At 48.4% G+C, this 20855-nt stretch overlaps 1 protein-coding gene across 3 annotated transcripts; it reads left to right on the plus strand.

Moving 5' to 3' along the window:
• The first annotated feature begins 914 nt into the window (after window positions 1-914).
• On the plus strand, window positions 915-17239 carry AMZ1 (archaelysin family metallopeptidase 1). 3 transcript variants are annotated; one of them, XM_087732750.1, is made up of 7 exons: window positions 915-997; window positions 8341-8722; window positions 9317-9484; window positions 10365-10493; window positions 10836-10999; window positions 12345-12521; window positions 16616-17239. In XM_087732750.1, exons 2-7 carry the CDS (start codon window positions 8371-8373, stop codon window positions 17183-17185), a joined length of 1560 nt encoding a protein of 519 aa, XP_087588876.1. In that variant the 5' UTR covers window positions 915-997; window positions 8341-8370; the 3' UTR covers window positions 17186-17239. The 3 variants fall into 3 exon arrangements, with proteins under 3 accessions (XP_087588876.1, XP_087588878.1, XP_087588879.1); XM_087732752.1 differs by having other exon boundaries at window positions 8341-8674; XM_087732753.1 differs by lacking the exon at window positions 9317-9484 and having other exon boundaries at window positions 8341-8674.
• The last annotated feature ends 3616 nt before the right edge of the window (window positions 17240-20855 follow it).

A 20855-nucleotide genomic window follows, 5' to 3' on the forward strand; every position in this document is an offset into this window, starting at 1 on the left:
TTTTCCTAATTTCAGCTTATGTCACTTAGGGACACAGTTGGGTCCCAGCCAGGGTATTCCTTTTTTCCTTCCATCTAGGGATGGCAGAAATGAGGATCAAAGCACTGAAGGGATCAAAACATGAAAGCCAGAGTAAATGAAGCCATGAAGAAATGGGAATGGAGATCCACTCCTCTAATGTAATTAACCTTTCCAACAACAAATAATGTTCCCAAATTAAAGGACATCGTGGGACACAGAAATGCATCCAGATCATGTGGGAGAGATGCACGGAATGAAGCACCAAGGCAAATGCAAACACTGCTCCCATGGAGGAGATCGCATCAGTCGCCAGCATAACCACATCAGTAGTGCTCCGGTCTCCAGACGCCTACCCCTTCATTCAGTTCTTATTAAGAGCAGAGATTAAAGGGCTTTCAGTCCTTGTAGCGCTGTCATGTTGCTCAGCCCCAGGCTCTTTCGGGAACGCGCTTCCAAAAACGAGCTCTGGCTTTGCTCTCGCTCCTCTCTCCCAGGCTCCACCGAGCCGGGAGGGACCCGCCGCCGCCACCAGCCTGCGACCGCCCGCGGACGCCTTCCACCCGGGCCCGCCCGGGGCTGGTCCCTCTGCCGCCGCCCCGGGCGGCCGCAGCCCTGCCTGCCCCGGCACCCCAGGGCCCGCTCCCCCTCCCCGGTTTGCACGGCGCCGCTCTCCCCCAGCCCCGCTGCTCCCCACCCGGCCCCGCCGCGGAGCCGCCCCGCAGCCCCGCCCCGAGGGCGCCCCCGGCGGTTGCCCCGCGCAGCGGCGGGAGGCGGCTCTCGGCGGCGGCTCCGCGAATCCCGCGGGCTCCGGGCGGAGGGGCCGAGCCCCCCTTTGCTCCCCCTTTTTCTTCTTCCTCCTCCTCCTGCTCCTCCTGCCGCCGCCGCTGCCGGGCTCTGCTCCGCCTCGCCAGCCCCGAGCCGGGTGCCTCGGCCCTGCCGCACCTCCCCGGCCTCCGCAGCCCCGGCCCGGCGGGCGGTGAGTCCCTGCGCCCTCCCCGGGCAGGTCGGGGTGGGCACGGGGGGCGCGGGGTCGGCCTCATCGGGGGGAGGGCGCAGCCCGGCGCGCCGGGAAGGGGGGTCCGGCCGGCCCCGGGGCGCGGGGGGAGCCCCCCCGGGCGGGGAAGCGCAGGCTCGGGGCATCTCCGCGGGTGGTGGGCATCGCTCCGCGGGTGATGGTGGCCGTGCTCGGGGCATCCTGCCCTGGTGATGGCGGGTCCCGCTTAGGGCATCCCGGGGTGCAGGGGGCCGCGCTTGGGACATCCCCCGCCCCACGCCGTGGGCTGGGGGCCGTGCTCGGGGCATCGTCCCCACGGGGCGCCGGGGGTCCTGCCCGGGGCACTCGCCTGGAGTGCGGGGGCCGTCCTTGGAGCACCCTCCCGGGGGCTTGGGGTGCCGGGGGCTGAGCTCGGCGCATCCTGCCCAGCGGTGCCGGGCGCCGTGCTTGGTGCATCGTCCCAGGGTGCGGGGGGACTCGGTCCTTCCCCACACACCCACCCGTGCGATCCCCGCCCCGGGGAGCAGCATCAACTGCCCCTTTTCCAAATCAGCAGGCCCGGGGGGCTCAGGTGTCCCAGGAGCAGGACCTGCTTATGCAGCGTTTCCAGAACGTGCCTCTTCCCCAGCAAACCTCCGGGCTGGCAGAGCTGTCTGGCGGGTGGGTACAGCTGGCCACTAAGAAATCTTGGGTTTGGGGTCTGGCTTTGTGTGTGTCCCCCAAGCCATGCTGGCTTTGTGGCTCCTTGGCCGCAGTGCTGCCCTGGAGCCCCCTCCTTCTCCTTGGCTGTAAAATGCACATAAACATCCCCTACCTGGTGGGTGGCACCACTTACAAAGCACTTGATTTCTTGGGAGGAGGCACAGCATTACAGTGCATTTATACAGCATGATGAACCACTTTTATAATGCCTGTGCTTGAGAGAGTATCTAACCATAGCCATACCTGTTTGGGCATTCATCTGTATGGAAAATGCAGCCTCTTTCCTGGCTAACACTGGGGCTGTCTTGCAGAAACCATTTAGTCTGTCTAGACAAGTATGATGAAGAGCAAAGTGCCGAGAGCTGTGAATGATTAGAGCTCGGGTATCTCTGCAGTGTTAGGTTTGTTGTACAGCGCTGGTAGGTGTTGCTCGGTGCTTTTGGGTCTTTGGTTAGCAAACGCACAGCAACCAGCCCGTAGATTGTAGAGGTTTGTTTCACGTAAGAGCAAGAGAAGAAGAATGCAGCCAGCCCTTCATCACACATGTGCATGGGAGAAGCATCCCAGGGAGTTTAACCAGGCTAAAATGAACAGAGAAATCACTGAAAATGATAAGTAAATGGGTGATGAGGGAGAGGAGGGGGAAAGGCATATACTGTCAGCTTACTTTCTGGAGGGTAGCACAGAGAAGTTAATGAATGTTTGTATGGCACTTAGACTCTCAAATAAAAGGCACAAAAAAAAAGTATCATTATTTATGAGCAGAGAATAAATAAAATCCTTAGGACAGAAGACTGAAAGTAGGGATAATGTATGTCCTTAATACATATTCAAATGAAGAGAAGTGTATTGAAGAGAGCAGGCTTTAACGTAAAACAAAATCAAGGGGAAAGTGGACGTGTAGGTGTTCTTAAATACTTAAGAACACTTAAATAAGGACAGATGGAAGCATCTGTCTCCATCTTAGGTATTTAATGACCTTTAAAAATCTAGTCTTTAATCCTGCAAACGTTTCTGCATACGAGTTGTCCATCTGACTCGCCCAGCAGTCCAAGTAAATTAATGAGAAAGATTCATGTGAGGACAAACTTCCAGAACTGAGCCTTGCGGCAATAACATGTCAATCACAGTTCCAATATGACAGGTAGATTCTCCTCCCAGTAAATGCATGTGTGAATCCCTGATGGTTTCCACAGCTCCAGGAATGACTCATTTTGAGAGAGACCACACAAAGCATCTGTTTCCGAGTCACAAACATATTCTAGAGACATTACACATAAATATTATTGGGATCTGGCAGTACGTGAGGCCAGAAGGTTTTATCTTACTTGATGGTCTGGAACACACGCAGATCTGACTCAATGTTTTGTGGCCATTTAGTGCGAAGTGAACGGAAGATGCTACAGTTCCTTGTGGGTACACGTGTGGGGATGATCAGGGCCAGAGTGTATTTTATCCATGAGCAGAGGAGATCGATTCTGAGAAGTGCTGAGCATCTTGAAATTCCCCCACAGCCCCTGGGAGTTGCCCCATTTCAGGTCTGAACCTGGCCGAACAGATTTGGTTAGACGCCGGTCGCTGGGCATGTTCAGCAGGCAAAGCCTGGCTCTGTGCAAGGGGCTGTGTTTAGGTCCCCCAGGAAGGAGCTGGACTAGTGAGAATTTTATTTGGACCGGGGTTAAATGCTCTCACACCTCGGTGTCCTCTCTCTGTCCCATTGCACCGGACTTTCTTGCCCATTGAGAGTTCAGCTTCTCAGTCAAGAAAAATCTCTTTCTATACATGTCAACAAATAAATTGAGAAAATTGCTTTCAGGCTGTCATCTGTGTGGGACTGGGAAGGAGAGACTGATCCTAGAGTGGCAGTAGCAGACACCAACTGCAAATCTCAGGAAAAGAGCTATTAAGCAACTAGGGCATGTGTTGATAATTAGTTAATGCTTGTTATGTTTGCTCTGGGCTTTTCATTTCTATTGACTGGCTATGAATTTTCTGCACTGTCACTGCTTGTTTACAGTACAGCACCTAACTTAAGCAATTAATCAGTTTTAAGAGACTCTGCTAATGTCCCTCTGACATCCGAAGAGGCCAGTTAAGCGAGTCTGCCTCTAAATACCTCACAAGAGCTGAGAGGGGAAGGAAACCGAATGAGTCTCCTTCTCTGCTTCTGCAGCCTGCAGCGTGTGTAAGAGAGTCAGAGTTAGAAATGACTTGCAAGTTGACTTATAAAATAAACAACTTCAGAATGACCAGCTTTAAAAAAGTTTAAAAAAAATGTATAAAAATACAATCTGTACAATGTTAGCGCCAAATTCCATGAAATACCACATAAATCCATTATGTACTGAGTGCCCTTCTCTGGACCTGTACGACATAGATTTTCACACACAAGACCATTTCTATCTTGTCAGAATATCCTGAGTGAACTCGCACTGTACGATATTGCCTTGGCTTTTGAGAATTACACTGGTACTGTCAGCCCCAGGCATATCTATCCAAGAAAGCAATGTCAATATAATAGAGAATAAATGACATAACTGTGAATTACAAAAAGAATAATTCATAGGTAATTTTCAATTACAGGGAATAATTTATAGGTGCCTGATTTGCAAAGAGAATAATTTATGAGTAACCTGAATTGCATATAAAGCGCATTACAGGTTGCTGTAAGAAAGGAAGTATACCGACTGCTCAGCTGTCACGTGCCGAGACTGGATTTTGGGGGCCTTTCTTGTGAAAACACCCACCATGAAAAAAAATCCATCAAATTCCATAGTAAAAAGATTTGTGTAAACTGCCCAATCTGATCTGAAACCCCTATACGTTACCAAAAGCCAGACGTACGGCCCGTGTTGTCCTTGGAGCTCCTGCCTCACAGCAGGTACCACAAGCAGAAAGGCCACAACTGGGTTACTACAACATGATCATTGGAAAAGGCTGTCCCCAACAGCGGGCAAGGAGCCAGGTGCCAAAACCTTTGGGTTATGTGTGTCCCCACTGCACTGCATGGATGTGATGATGAATAATATGAAAGATCTGAATAATAGAAAAGACAGGGAGGTCTCCATAAACTGGATTAGGGTTCCCAGCACAGGCTGGCTCCTTCCCTGCCCCATCAGGGACCCTGTGGGTGCCAGGAGGGCACAAGCTCATGTTTCATACTGCACAGAAAGGCATCGCTCATTTGTACGATCCAATATGGGTGCTCCTTGTTTTGGAAAAATTACATTAGCCAATGGCTGCAAGACGGAATGACAAAACGCAGATTGGGAATAGGATGCTTTTTTCTCATGGTAAAAGTAGAAAATGGCACATCAGTGGACGTGCTGAGTGTCTCCACTTGCAGCAGATCTTTAAATTATTATTTTGTTTAAAGCATTTCCTCTGGTGCAACTACAAGTTACTGGACTTTTAAGTAAAAAGAGTTACTTTCTCCTCCTCAGGACTTGCTAGTCAAGTCCTACGGCTTGTCATTAAACAAAGGGCTAAATTAGTTGCTGCTTCTCTTTAAAGATGTGATGTCTCCTTCCTATATACCTGAAGGGCAGAAGGATGCATTGGTGCTTCCACTTCTTCATCACCACCTTGGCATCTTAAAAACTGAGGGAGGAAAAGAAATGCAAGCTAAAGTGCCATTGCCTCCTGAAGCACTGCCTCAGGGAGTTATACAAGGCACCCTCGGCACAAGAGCTAAAAATTACAAAGCCCTTTTGCACTACTTCAGTTAATGAAACACTATATCCATATATTAGATCAAGCATAAATAACAACTACTATAGTTAATGTTATAAAATGGTTTCTTTTTTAAACTGCTAAAGTTGTCCATAAAAATTTTCTGAGGCATTAATTTTCTCTGGTGAAGTGTTTTAGAAAAGCTTGTTAAAGAGAAGTAATTGTGTTGAATTTGGAGAACATAATGCGTTGCTGCTATTCTGTCGGAAGCAAAACCAGAGTCTCCAGGAGAAGGAGGCACGCGTCACTCCAGACTGTGCGTTGCAAGTGAATTCCTGTGCTTGAGCTTTCAAACCTCTAAAGCGTAATCATGGACATCCTTGGGCATGGTGGATATTCACAAAATACCCATAGTCGTAGACGGGAACGTCTGGAGCTGGGTGAATGTCCCCTTTTAGCAAGCCTTGGGAAACAATGTATATCCCATAGCTTTGGGTATACACTATATTCCATGAGAGAGCCCCGGGGAACACATGCTAAAAGACTGTGCGCTCATTGTATCTGCTGTTGCATACATCCACTCTTTGCTACTTCCATTTAGAAGAGAAAAATCCATTCATTTTCTAAGCAGCTCCTCCTCCCCCAGACCCACGCTCCATTTATTGCCAGGAAGCGCTGATGAAAGCGGCTCGTGCTTCTCAGAAACCTTCTTTGACAAGATCACTCTCAACCTGGACCAAGTGCAAAGTCTCTCCTTGATTTCCTTGGAAGCAATGGGCAGGCAGTAGCTCACAGGATCACGTCCTCAGTCATTTTAATATTGCTAATAGTTTCCAAGTGTAAGTTCTGCACGACTGGAAAAACGATGCTTGTATTTAAAGTTTGTGCAGAACAAGTGAAATCTTGGCTTTAGGAAAAGGCAAATCTTCACCCTAGCCCAAGGCAAAACTCCTGATGACCTGTCTCTTCTTCCTGATGACTCTCACTTCATCCTCCCAAATCTGGAAGCAAGTCAGAAGTGTAGAGACTTGGGTGACAAAGTACAGAGCAACCCCACACAAATTCTTGTTGCTACCTGTGAAAATCAGCAGAAGCGCTTTGGACGTTTTTGAGCAATAACAAGAGGTGGCTGGGAAAGCATTGCAGATTTTATTTCTAAACTTCCATTGGATTAGGGCCCTTGTACCACTTCAGATCCCATCGTGCCATCTGCTGTCAGCCTTTAATGCTAGCAAAATACAAAGCTTGCAAAAATAAAAGAAAACTGATTACACGCTCCCTCTCCTACACTATATACCTTTAGCACCAAAAAAGATCATACAAAATGGTCCTTTTTAAGGATGGCTTATACATACACATATCTTCCCAAGGGTTAGATGTAAAGAAATTCAGTGTTCATTTTAATGGGCTGCCACGTTTCTCTAATGGTGCAAACTACCAGAGCCTTTTCTGTGTATCTGAGGAAAGACTTTGGCTCATATTGGTATTATTTTTTAAATATTGAATTTTTCTTGTTATGTTGCTGTCCTCAAGGGCCACTGTATGTCACTTAGGTGACAGAGCTAGGCTGCAGACCTACTTAAATTACAGACTTAACCAGTTCCTCCTAAAAATATGTTTCATCTCTTTTTTTCTCTTATTGAATGATGCTGTTATAATGGTGATGGTCAGCGGCTGATACATTTGCTTATCCACCCAGAAAGCTTGTCTGGTTTCTTTTAGGATAGTATTAACTTGCCCAATAGAAGATAATGCTTGCTAGAAACTCTGTACTCTTGTGCGTATATACCTGTGTATTTTCATTCTGCTGTATGCAGGTGGAGCAGTTAACCTGTGGTAGGCAGCTTTGTGCCAAGTACCTCTCCAAAATACTCTAGTTCTACTTGGTATGATCTCCTTACAAGAAATGAACGTCTTTTTGGAAAAATCCAGATGTAGGTTAGCCATAGGGGTTGTACTTTGTTTCCTCTTTCTTCCCTTTCCCCAAGATGTCTACTGGAATCTCCCTAAGTACATGAATAGCAACGGGAAGTAGGTGTTTGACTCCTGCAGCTTTGGAAAACACTGGCCTTAAAAAGGACCCTGGAGAGGATATTTCCACGATACTCTGAATTAATTTCTTTCTGCTGCAGGCTTTCATTTGCTCTCTACCACTTTACATCATCACTAGCATTCTTGATGCTAACATGGTGTGACATGAAGTTATTCATGAAGTGACACAATGGCAATGGGCCCGTACATATCCTGCTAGAGAGGCAAACACAAGTCTCGCACACCAAGGGCAAACCTTTCTACATCTTGCAGCCTGAAAACAGCACTGTGAGATGGCAGATGCTCCAGGTCAATACCTAAGAGTGAGGATTAAAAGCTGTTAGAGGCAATTGTCAACAGTGATCAGCTGCTTTCATTGGTATCAGGCAAGTCAGAAGTTTAGGCTTCTGATAGGTAAATAAAGACCAAGATCTACCTCTTCTTTCCTGGCATGGGCCTATGCCTTTGAGAGCTCCAAGGAGTGTGTTTTAGCCCGAGCAAAAAGGAGCACCACCTTTCAATGTCACATGAGGGCCAGTGCAGCCAGTTGCACAACACAGAGCTATTTCCCATGTTATTGGGACTTCAGGATAGAGCACTAAAAAAACCCCCAAAAAACCCAAACTATCTGATTTAATCCAGACATCTGGTAGCAATAACGGGGGCATGCATTCTTAAGCACCATCTCCCAGTACATTGTCCATAAACCAGTGACATACATGCAGATGTAGAGCACCCTATAACAGCTACTCTCACGTAAATGCATAGGGCTCCTGGCCAGCACTAAGCACAGCATTTATAAGCTCCCAGTCAAACCTTACGGCTGGCATCTTGGGGCAAACTGCTCTGAGAGCAAAGCATGACAAGGTTCCCAGGTCCCTTGTGAGGCCATGTGCTGACGGCTGTATCCCCTCCTTCAGGCAGTGCCACAGCCAGTGGGTCTCTCCGCGATGCTGCAGTGCAAACACGCTCAGGAATTCAGCTTCGGGCCCCGGGCTCTGAAGGACGCGCTGATCTCCACCAACCCAGCCCTGCAGGAGCTCTATGCCAAAGCTTTCTCCAGGGCGGAGAAGCTGTTCCTCTCCGAAGCCTACAACCCCCAGAGAACGCTCTTCTGCACGCTTCTTATCCGGACGGCTTTCGACTGGCTCCTCAGCCACCCCGATGCCCCTGAGGACTTTGAGACGTTCTACCACGCCATGCTGAGGAGGAAGCAGAACTTCTGTCGAAAGCACATTTACCTGCAACCTATAGGTAATGCGGGCATCTTCACTGAGCCACCTGGAAAGACACGGGAGGGAGGTGGGTGGTGCTGAATACTACTAACATCCTCTTCTAAGGACTAACCTGCAAAATGCAATTGCCATAGGAAAGATAAATGTAATACCAAAGGCTCTGACATGTCCCCAGTCCAGAGTCACGAGCCATGATGACAACCATCAGTACACCTGCCCTGTAAATGGCGTGTGTGTCCCTGGGTGAGACTTGCTATGAATACATGTATGCATACATACATACATATATCTCTATATGTAAAACAATGCTGGAGAAAACAGCATTTCTGGAGCTCCATCCCTGATGGTTCATTAAAAACAACCACCCGTTCCCACATTAATCTTTCTGCACAACTGAAGTAGGAGACAACTTTTCTAGCACATCTGCTCTGCTAATGAGAGAGTGTACTAATGCCTCGAGCCACCTCTCAGAAAGAGCCCCTTCTCCTCCATATCTGTATAACCATCTAGAGATGTCTGCCACATCCCAGAGTAAGCAATTAACTTCAGAATGAACCAGCCTTCCTCTTCCTCAGTTGCTGTGACCAGCCCCACAAAACTCCTTTGGACCTTATGGTTCACCCTGGCTTTACGGAACTGATAATAGAGCTTGTCTTCTTAGACTTAATCGAAGGGCCTGCCGGGCTCTCGCTGCTGGATTCCCTCCAGAGCTGTGTTGAGTCTTTCTTCCTGGGTCTCCGTGTGAAGTGCCTTCCCTCCATCCCCATCTCTTCCATTCACTGCTGCTACCGCCACAGCCGGGACACGGACAGGGTGCAGCTTCATGCAGGTAAGGACCAGGGAGCCCATAGAGGCATCAGCTTGGCACGCGGGCATGAGCCCTCCCTTGGGAAATGCCTGAAGTAGCCCTTCCTTGCCTGAGCAGGGAGGGGATAAGGAAGGGAGTGAAAAGGGAAAATCCTGTTCCCATGGAAAACCCAGAACTTTGAGGCTGGAAACAGGAATAAAAAACAAAGTGACTTTCATCATATTTTCCTCTACTGTCTATATTTTTCAGTGCTGTTATGTTTAGGTCCAGCTTTGCAAAGTGATTGGATCAGCTCTGCAGGAAGGCACTGTAGATTTGGTGTAGCCTGAGCTCTCCCATCTCTTGTCCAGAGCCAAAGTAAATTAGTAGCCTGGATGCCGCAGGTGGGGAGCTCACTGGCCTTTCATGTTAGGAAATTTGGGTTCAAGTGTCACACAGCTCCCCAGAGAAATGGGTTTGGCAGCTGCCAAACTCCCGCTGCACAAACATCCATCTGGAACGAGCTGTTTGCAGGTACTGCAGGCAGCACGTGCTCAGCGCAGACCCAGCGCTGCAGCGATGCGGCTGCTCCAGCTCAGGTCTGAAGTGCCCGTAGGGAACTTCTTCTACTTCCAGGTGCTTATTTCCATGCGTTAGTACTGAATTCACCTACATCTCTGCCCTTAGCTCTGCTTTGTTTTAACTGTGCTCAGCACCACTTCAAAAGCCAGGTGTGCTCATGTTCTAGTTTGAGGGGATGGGCTACACAGCTACCGTTCTCCATCCAAGATGTTGAATCCAGCAGCTCTGTCTATCTGTGGCTTAGATTACATCCTCCCTGCACAAGCGGCAGAAATTCTGGCTCTTGCATGCCTTCCAGGGATGCTTCATTTTAATGAACATCTCTCTTGTATTTACCCAGATGGGATCCTGAATTTCCTGAAGAACAACAAGCCCATGGATGCTCTGTGTGTCCTTGGACTCACTCTGCTGGACCTTTACCCATGTGAGACCTGGAGCTTCACCTTCAGCAAATTCCTGCCAGGACAAGGTGGGATTGGTGTCCCATGATCTCCTAGCACAGTGTGCGAATAAGGCAGCACTGTACCAAAAAGCCTTCCCTGGGAGACTAGAATAGCCAAATCTTATCCTTAACATTTTATTCGCTCCCTGATAAGATGAACTAGGTTCTCGCAATTTAAAATTAGGCGAGTCAGGGCTCCTGATCCAGACAAAGGTAACTGAGGTGCTACAAACCTTTTGGGAAGTGTGTCTTATCGCACCCTGTGTGCTCAACTGGACTGTGCTACAACAGCTTTCTTTTCATGCTGCCTAAGCTGAGAGGCAGTCCTAAGAGAGCTGATGCCTAACTTGTATGCACTTCTCTTTACAGAAGTGGGAGTCTGCAGCTTTGCCAGATTTTCTGGGGATTTCCCCCAGGCTGGCTGTAGCAGCTTGAATCCGCTCACACAGAAGGAAAGGTTATGCGAAGTCAGCAAAGAAAGCAGAGACCGGACATTGCCATTCAGTGCCCAAGAGATGGTCCAGTGCTGTAAGGTAGGACCAGCAATCTCCTGCACCCCATATTTCTTGCCATGTAAGGTGAAACATTTCAGGGCTGGGCATAATCCATCTCAGTGAAGCAGGCATGAGACTCTGCTCCCAGAAGACATAGGCAATCACGGCTAAGTCCATGCACTTACACAGTCCTAACGAGCTTATATTTTAGTGCACCATGTAGACATCTCTTGCTCCCCTTGCTACTGGAGCAAACTATAGTATCAGCTGTATAGAGAGGCTACAGGATTTGCCTTTTGTCATGCAGCAACACTGAGACAAAAACCCTGCCCACCTCCCAGGTTTATGCTTGGGACATCTCAGTATTTTGCTTGTCAGGCAATGCACGGGCAGTACAACCTGTTAGCTGATGAAGTATTCAGACATCAATCAGAATATCTAGTGGAGTTGTGTGTTAACTAATGGATAGCTGGGAAGGGGTGACTGTGTCTTCCTCAGACATTGGTATCCATGAAGGGAGAGGACCGCTTGCCAGACCTGCTTACATGGATGGATAAGAAAAATACTTTAGACAAGTTTGCACATATATTTATACACAGATGCCCTTAAACCCCATCCATCTCCAACACATTAGATTCATGAGTGCTGTCCTCCCTCATCCCAGCATCTCCCCTCTGCTTTCTTGCCAGCACTACTTCTAGCATTTCTCCCAAAGCTGGCCCACGCGGAGCCATTTCTGTCTGCCTCCCCTGGTATTTGCTCAGGATTTTCCAGTTCGAGGTCTCATCCTGTAGTAATTTCAAATGATGTTAGGTGGCAATGGTAGGAGGAGGGGAATACTCCATCCTCAGCCTTTCCACGGTTGCCAATTCCCAAGGCAGTCATGCTTGGCAGGCTGACTCCAGCTTAGTTTTTGCTTTAGCACAAACATTTGGAGCGTCTGCTTTGGAAGGACCCAGGTCTGTTATTGCCAACAGCTTCTTACAGATTTCTCACATGGACTGTGCTGCTCTTTTCAGACCCCTGTGAGACCGGTTTTCCTGTTAAAAAAAAACACAACACTGTCCTTGGGGAAGAAAGTGACAGCAGCACTGCCCTAGAGCTCTGAACATGCTATCTACAGGGTCTTCCCACAGCTGCTCCTAAAAACACATCCACCCTTCCTCCTCCACCATACAAACATGGATGTTGGGGTACCTGGGAAGAAGGGAGCCACGTTCCCCTTTCACCTTGGAAAAGCTTAGGCTGAAGGACCACCAGGGCTGAGCGACGAGTCAGTCAGACTGTTGGGGAGCAAGGAAAATGGAACAGCAGAGGAGGAAGAGGAGGGGGCAGTGAAAGCAGGAGTCACTGTGTGTTCCTGTGATTTTTGCTTTCCTGAAAGGTGACCTGTCACGAGATCTGCCACCTGATGGGGCTGGGGACCTGCCGCTGGCTGCAGTGCATCATGCAGGGTGCACTGAGCCTGGATGAAGCCCTGCTGCGGCCCCTGGAGCCGTGTCCCATCTGCCTTCGGAAGCTGCAGCACGTCGTGGGCTTCAAACTTGTTGAGCGCTACAGGGTAAGAGACAGACCCACCAGCCCTTCCTCGAGCAAAGGGGGCATGGCAGGGAGCAGAGCAGCTCGCGCCAAATGTGCTGTAGCAGCATGTTAAACACGGCTCTTGGTGCAAGGTGCTAAGAGAGAAAGCTTACACTTAAATAAGGGGGGTGTTGTACACACGGTCTATGACTAACATAGCACATTACACAATCTCTAGGACTTTTCGCTGTTCACAAGAAGGGACGGTGCAACAGTCCAGCCACATTTGGCTACTTCCAGAAATGAGCTGGGGAGGGCAGGCAGACTTCAAGCCAGAGCAGCAGTGAGAGCACAGCGATTCCTACATCTAGGCCCTTTCCTATGTGCAGAAAACCATGGTTTTCTGCCTCTCTGGGGCTGCCTGTAACAGGGAGAAAATATTAAGCGCATGCTTTGCTGCAGTTCCACTATTAAAGATATGAGAAAGGATCCCAAATTGTTACTCCCTAATAAGCAGAGGGTCCCAGATTCATCTTTTGCCTCTTCTCTCCCACCCACAGAAATGCTAACACCACATTTAGACAACATCAGGAATAGCGCTAAGATGCCCTTAGCTCTAGAAAGGGTTTTCTACCTCTGTTGTCTAAAAAGCTGAATCCAGTAGCTAAATGGCTGGTGGAATAGAAATAATGTCATCATTTTCATTCAGTACCCTGTCTTCTCCCTGGTTATAATTCCTGTCTGACACATATCATATTCAGAGACAGGATTTTCCACGGCTGCCTGTTTTAAAGTCTGTGGGTTATATTTGTAAAGATACATGCAGAATGAGAACAGGGATGCCTCTAGTTTCATTCAGCTTGGAATCAGACGCACAGAAGCAGAGCAAAGGACATGGGGGAAAAAAAAAACACGTTTGTGTGGTTTTGCTGCTTGTCTGTGCATCTGCGGTGGTGTTAGACCCGTCCCTGACTCCATGCCTCTTTGGTCCCTGCTTCTGTCTGAGAGGTGCCTACGTTGCCCAGACTACCAGAGGAATAAATTCTGGTTTATTTAAACACCCAGCCTGTCAGCATCCAGCTATTGCTTTCTAGAAGAGAACTGCCATCTGCATTAAGCTTTTCTAGAAACATTTTTGCCTTTACACCTCTAGTAAATACTGTAATTGGCTCAGCAACCGCTGGCAACAGCAAACACAAACCTGAAGAGAGGATACACTTGCCAAATGTCACATCTGCTTCCTTGACAAGGAAAAGCTCAGCTAGCTACAGTACAAGCTGGTATAAGAGAGTTATGATTATCTCTGTAAGAGGCTTTCCTATAACATTGAGAGGCAATATAAACACCAGAGGTGAATTAAATAGTTAAGGAATCCGACAGAAGAGAGCACAAAGCATTTGGAGACAATATCAGATAGCGAAGTTACTTGCTAAGCATGTTTTGAGAGGTTGTGGCTGGCCAAGTGCAAGTCTGAAGTCATGTTTCCCTTTGGAAAACTAGCATGGATCCCCACCTGCCACATAACAGCCCCAGACGCTCATAAGAAATACAGGAAAGGCCAGACAGAAAGCTGTTCCTCGCCAGGAGCAGGTAATGCTGCTGAAGTCTGCGACTGAGACGGGGTTATGGGCAGAAGAGCATGTGGGACAGGAAACCAGTCCTTACGCAGGAGGAAGAGCCCCTCAATTTATTTATGAGCTACACTCAAACATACTCCATTTTTTCATCACAGCTGCTTATTCCAGCGTGAGTCATCTTGAAAACGGAAAGCAAATCAGTTCTTATGGTGTTTCCCCACCACGACCAACGTTTCCACCTGCTGCTTCTGCAGCATCCCAGGCTGTTCTGCACATAGCGCCTAGATCAGTTTGCAGTAGCTACACTGCAGAATAAAACAGTGCTTGAGCTGCTCTTAGAGGTTGGGTTAGCTACATTCTCACCGTGGTGTTAATCGCAGTATCTGCTCTTGGGCGCATTGTGCCTGCACTGCTGCTGGGGATGACAGCGCTGCCGTGGCAGAGGGGTTTGAAAGACTTCCAGTGCCAAACCTGGAGCCCCTTGAGGTGTCACAACAGGTTTCATTCTTAGTGACTTACTTGGGGTGGGCATTCACTTCACATGCTCTTGCCTGCAGGTAAGCTAAACCCATGAAGAGGTTATCCCTTTCTAGTTAAATAGGGGAACATAAAAAGAGGCTGCAGCCCTACAAACCCTTCCCAAGTTTGAATCAAAGGATGAGAGACAGGAAAGATTTTGGGGTTTTGGTAGTGATCCACAAAAATGATCAGAGGGTGGAACACCTCTGCTATGAGGAAAGGCTGAAAGAGCTGGGGTTGTTCAGCCTGGAGAAGAGAAGGCTGCAGGGAGACCTTATTGCAGCCTTTTAATACTTAAAGGGGGCCTGCAAGAAAGATGGGAATAGTCTTTTTAGCAAGGCCTGCTGCGACAGGACAAGGGGTAATGGTTTTAAACTAAAGGAGGATTGATTTAGACTGAACACAACAAGAAAAATTTTTCATGACGAGGGTGGTGAAACACTGGAATGGGTTGCCCAGAGAGGCTGTAGATGCCCCATCCTTGGAAACATTCAAGGCCAGGCTGGATGGGGCTCTGAGCAACCTGATCTAGTTGAAGATGTCCTTGCCCATTGCAGGGGGGATGGACTAGATGACCTTTAAAGGTCCCTTCCATCCCAAAGCATGCTATGATTCTATGAAAATGTACTGTTTGAACATCCTCATCTCCGCAGCTTTTTCTCCTCTTGGGAACTGGGCTAAGTAGCAGTTGTGATTCCTTCCCAGATTCACTACTCTTGGGAATTTTAAGAGACATTATAAAATCATGGGCCTGTTGCAGCTTTCAAATAGCTTTGCTGTCTCCTTCCCTAGTCTGGCTCCTATTGCAGCTTCTGGTGCCGCCTTTGTTTTTTTAAAACCCAGAGGGAGGGAAGGGCTATTGGAGGTGGGATGAGGCAGGAGAAAATTTGTCCCTTTACATTTTTTCTTGCCCCAGAGTGGGGGGGGCAGGGTGGATTAACTTAACTGAAAGAGTCCATTTTATTCTTGTATGAAATTCTTCCCTGAGGCTTCATGCACAGACTGAAACGAGAAACAGGGCCGATTTCTCCCACCCACTCAATTTGAGCTCTTTATCCTTTCTGTCACTTGCCTGAAGAGAGAGCAATAGAGGAGGGAAGGGGGAGGGAACAGCGGGGTGCTGTGGGAGAAGGGAGCTCTGTAGGGCTGGAAATCTCCTGCCCTCAAACACCACAGCTCACACACCCTGAGCTGAGCACATACAGACCCAGCACAGTGACTGGCATCTCAGGTTAATACTCACCTTGTGAGTCACCCTTGTGTTTCCCAAAGTGATAGCAGGGCTTTGCAAAGGGATCAGCTGGGAGCTGCAGAAAGTAAAGATGAGGAAAGAGGCCGCAAGGGTGTGAAAAAGCTGAAAAATACACAAAACGCAGCACATGCCAACAAGGCAGACAAGGAGATCACCTTTTATCCAGTGATGACTGGAGTACTGCGATTCATTCCCCAAAGCATAAGGAATAAATGTGCCAGAAGCAACCCGTTATATGCCCCATTGTAGCATTTCATGTTTAAAAAGGAAATTGTCTCAGACATTTTCCTTTCGTTAATTCTTTCCTGGAGCCCAGCCTTCCCACTTGTGCATTTCAGCTCGAGAGGGGAAGAGCTATTCTTAGGAATAAAATGCACATTACCACAGGAGTTAACAACATGATGAAACAAGATTCTTCACTGCTATCTCAGGAGCTTTTATAATGACACAGCTTCCTCTAGAGGGGCACTGGTTTGTCTCTCGCAGAGATCATATCCACACAGCGAGGAGTGAATTTGTGCCATTTTTCTGCTACCATCTTCAAAATAAGGCAGATACAGTCCACATCTGACTGGCACAGATGCTGACTCCAAGAAAATGAAGCAAGAGAAAGCCCCTGCTTTGTAGGGTAACCATGAGTTGTCTGAACCCATCTCCTGGCAGAGACCACCATAGCATCTGAAGCTGAGCCACCTAGGATGACTAGGTTTACCTGACAAGCACTGGGAAAGGCATACCTATTTCCTCTCATTCTCTAAAATGAAACCTTTTCCCCTCTCACCACAGAAACTCTACGCTTGGACACAGACTGTGTTGTCCACGTGGCCAAGGCAAGAGTCAGCAGACCTGTCTGCCTCGGAGGACATCCTTCCATTCAGCTCGGACTCTGGGATGTGCTGCGAGAATGACTCCGAGGCTGTGACCTCCTTGTCCGAGCCGCTGACACCGGACACTTGCAGCCAGGCCCTCTCCATCGGCCAGGAGCTGGAACAGGACGAGCATTCGTGTTCGCTGGCAGAGGCGCACAGCCAGCCCCAGCTCGCTGGGCCCACCAAGTCCACAGATATCATTAAAGATTATGAACTGTGGCTGGAGATGTGCATTGCTGCCCTGGAGAGGAATGTCTCCGAGGAGGAACTGGCTCAAGTAGACAAGACCGTGGATGCCCTGGCTAAGTGGGAAATGTTTACAGGACAACTGCCTGCTATGAAGAAGGACCTACCCTTTGCTAGGGACAACACCGGGCTACGGAAAGTTCTCGGAGACAAATTTTCCTCCTTGCGGAGGAAATTGAGTTCCAGAAAACTGTCCAAAGGGGAATCGTCCCCTCATCGTTGGCGGTGGGAGGAAAACTAGGCTGGGTCTGTCTTGAGTTGGGCCAGCTTTGCTCACAGTACTGCCCCGCTTCTGACCTTTCTCACCACAAGTTGTTGCTGTCAGAGAGAAACAGCAGCTCCCCACAGGAATAAAAAGTGTTTCTTTTTCTGAGATTGCTAACATATTTTTGATGTGATCAGTTCTTCTCTAAGTGTTTTTCCTGTGCTGGTCTAAGTGAAAGCATGACTCCAAACCCACATCAAGTCCTATGTAGGTGCTTGTATTTTCTTGCCATATTTTATTTGGTCTGAAGTCAGCCAGGAAGAGGTCTATGCTAAACACTAAACATGTTCACACAGAAGCTTGGTCCATCTGAACAAACAGATGCAAATTAAACCAGGGCACAGATATTATTTCTCCCTCTCCATTTCCCCCCATACCAAACGTTCATCTCCGTTGTAGTTGCTGCCTCATCAGCTGGAGGTTGTGCTGAGCACACAAACACAGCCCAGGCCGATGGACTCATACTACAAGTAGGAGGGCAGAGATGGAGGAGGACGGGCACAGAGTCAGTGAGTAAAGCATAAAGATCCCTGGCAGCTCATCTGCCATAAAGACCAGTGTTAGTGTGATGACTGTCTTTTGGCGGACACTCAAGGGGATCTCCAGAGCTGCTTCAGTTCAAACAAAGCCAGGCTTGGAGCCGCGAGCTGTAGCTACTCACATCCTCTGTAGATTGGCACGGGAGGGAAAAATCTTTGAAAAGATTAACACACTCATTGATTATTAACTTAAAAGGGCGAACTACACATGCATTCATCTCTTTCTGCCTTGAGAAGTTAACACCCTGGCCCTTTCCTTCTTCTCCGCTCTGTAAGTCACCCACCGAACAGGAACAGGTCCTGTGCTGGCACCAGGAGCTGCAGAGCCTGCCTTCCCATTGCCGGGGCATGCCGTTCCTCTCCGGCTATTTATAGACAGAGCTGAAGAGGCTGACGGGTTTCCGAGCTCTGTAACAACAGGACGCCGGGGGAAGGCTGACCCTCTCCATCCCCAATTCACTCAGACCTCAGCACTGATAACGCTCTCTACAGCTCACAGCTACACGGCCACGCTTCAGATTTCTCCCATCAAAAAATATCAGCAGGTAGGACTGGGTCCAGTGCAGCTGGGAGGAGAGAAAGGCTGTTTCCCTCAGAGGAGCCAATAGCTTCGGCTTTCCTGAGTGCTTGCCCTGTGCACTTGGAGGGCCTCAAACCGTGCAGTAACCCTGCAATGCATTTTTGGAGTGGGAAGGGAGACATGGAACACATTTGAGAAAAGCTTGAGATTTACTCGGGCAGGTGAGTAGAAAAGATGATCTCGTAATAAATTCAGCTGGATTCCGGAAACACAAGCAACTTCACATCCGCATGATTCACGCGGGGAGAAAAAGGGAGTTCTGGCTTCAGGACTGATGACGGCAATTCCTGGAAACATTTTTTCCAGGCCGCGCGCCTGGACTCGGGGCAGGCGCGGTGCAGCAGAGCCGCTGCTGCCGCCCTCTCCTGGCAGCCTCAAAGGCGATGGGGTTCTCATCCAAGACATTCTTCCCAGCAGAAGAAATTTTCCAAACAAATCCTGCTTAAATTACAAATCCATGTACTGCCCCACACGTGCTCAGTTGTTGCCTCAACAGATTTACTATTTTAAGCAAGAGATTACTTTTTGTTCAGCCTTGTTTGCTCTTACTTGATGCTGTACTGAATCATTAGGCTGAACTTCAGAAACTTTCCAGAAAGAGACCATGAACTCAGGATGACAATATTGCTTAAGGGAAAGAGGCAGCTTGCTATCAAAGTCCAAAGACAAGAGAGAAAAAGGGTGGCACAGAAACAATTTGAACTGCTGGCAGAAGTCACAGATGGGCAACACCCTACGTGACACTTGGCTTATAGACACACGTGAGCTCTGTTGTGAAAGCACGAACTTCTGCTGAAGAGTTGTTGCTTACCAATAACAGATATTTTTGACACCACCACTGACAGAACCACCACTTACCAGTTCAGCGTGTCCAGAAGTGCTCCAGAAATAAAGGAGCACGGCAACTCGGAGCTTCACCTACTTGCATGGGCAGCTCAGCAGGGTCCATGGGCAAGATGCAACTTTGCGGTGACAGGCAGAAAGAGGCCGTTACGTTTTTAAGTCCTTAGGCAGCTGAAGGAGAGAAAGTCCATGCAATATTACACTGCAAGTTTTTGTTCATGCAAAGACATGCCCGTGGAGGTAGCTACTCTTCACATCAGCAGAGGTTTCCAGTGCTGCTGCTGCATATGACAGCACAGCATAACATTTTGTTCCCAGGGTCTGTAAGTAGTACTTTGCACTTAACACTACACAGTCTACACCAGTGTAAGGACTGGAGGCAACCTGGGTCACAGAGGGATAAAATGACTGGCCAACGTTGCACAGAACATCAAGGTTATAACCGGGACTAAAGCACAAAGGTGCAATTCCTACTCTTCTCTGCATGTTACCAGAGTTGTAGAGGGGCAGAAGACAACTGACGGAGGAATTAGAAGTAAAACAAATTGAAGGTAAGCCCCTAAATAGGATTTCCTGCGTTTTAAGCAGCAGGTTTCTGGGGAGATACTTCTACTTGGAAGGGTGTGGGAGCAGCAGCATAACTTGCAGCTAACGACCTGCTGAGTAAGCTGTGGAACAGAAATACAGATGAGATACTTAGGAGTCATTTTAGAAGGTCAAGCTGCAGATCGACCATTAGCAAGAAGTAGTAGGGTACTCTATATATAAATGCACACCCAGAAGTTACTTGCAACTCAGCAACCAAGATCAGAGTTGGCTACAAAGGGTCCAGGAACAGGAGTTTCACTGCATAGTAGGCAGTGGGCAGGAGAACCTAGGTATTCGCTATGCAGCACTTCAGCCACAGTTTGGTGAGCCTTCTGCAGGAAGATAGGCAGCGAAAGGTGCTGGGCACCCAGATGGGAAAGAAGTCCCAAAGGGCAAGAGTAGCAGCAGCCTGCCTCAGAGCTCCCCTGGGCACGGCTTTGGGGCTCCGGCTGGCCGCCTCCCTCCGCACCCCCAGGAAGGCAGCGCTGTCATTTCTCTGCCTCGTGACCTGTGGGTGTCTTGTTGTGACAGGTAGATGGTCTAGAAATTAACTCTGCGCATGACCTGGCTGCCGCCTTCAGGAGATCCCCCAGCAGAACGAGGTAACTCCTTCCTGAAGTTGCTGTTACCCTTCATGCAACGATCCCCACAGGCAACGGTGCAACATGGATTCACGTTAGATTCATCTGGCTCAGGACATCTCCCAAACCACACCATCCTGTGGCTACCTAAAGCATCCTCCACAATCAAAGTAACTCCCTTTCTGCCCCAAGTTCAAGGATACTTGTTTTGAAGCAACTTCTAAAGTCTATATTCCTGAACAGAGCAGAAAACAGTCTTTTAATAGCTTTACGAGCTCATAAAGACAAATATCTTCTCCCCAGAATAAACAGGCAGAACATGCCACTCCTACTGTTAAAACAAGAAGTTGCTGTAATTGAAGGGAGTGGGGCTACAATGCAACTGTCCAGGGAAAACAACAAAAAACCCCTGACTCTTCACTAGTTATGGGTGAAATTGCCTATAACAGCTTGCAAAGTTGGGAGAGGAGAAACCAGTGTCTTCCATAGACATTTCATTAGCAGTATCCAGCACG

Source organism: Nipponia nippon, unplaced genomic scaffold, assembly GCF_047370975.1.
Source record: "Nipponia nippon isolate SJK-2023a ecotype South Korea unplaced genomic scaffold, ASM4737097v1 scaffold_5, whole genome shotgun sequence".
In the NCBI taxonomy this organism is placed as follows: domain Eukaryota; kingdom Metazoa; phylum Chordata; class Aves; order Pelecaniformes; family Threskiornithidae; genus Nipponia; species Nipponia nippon.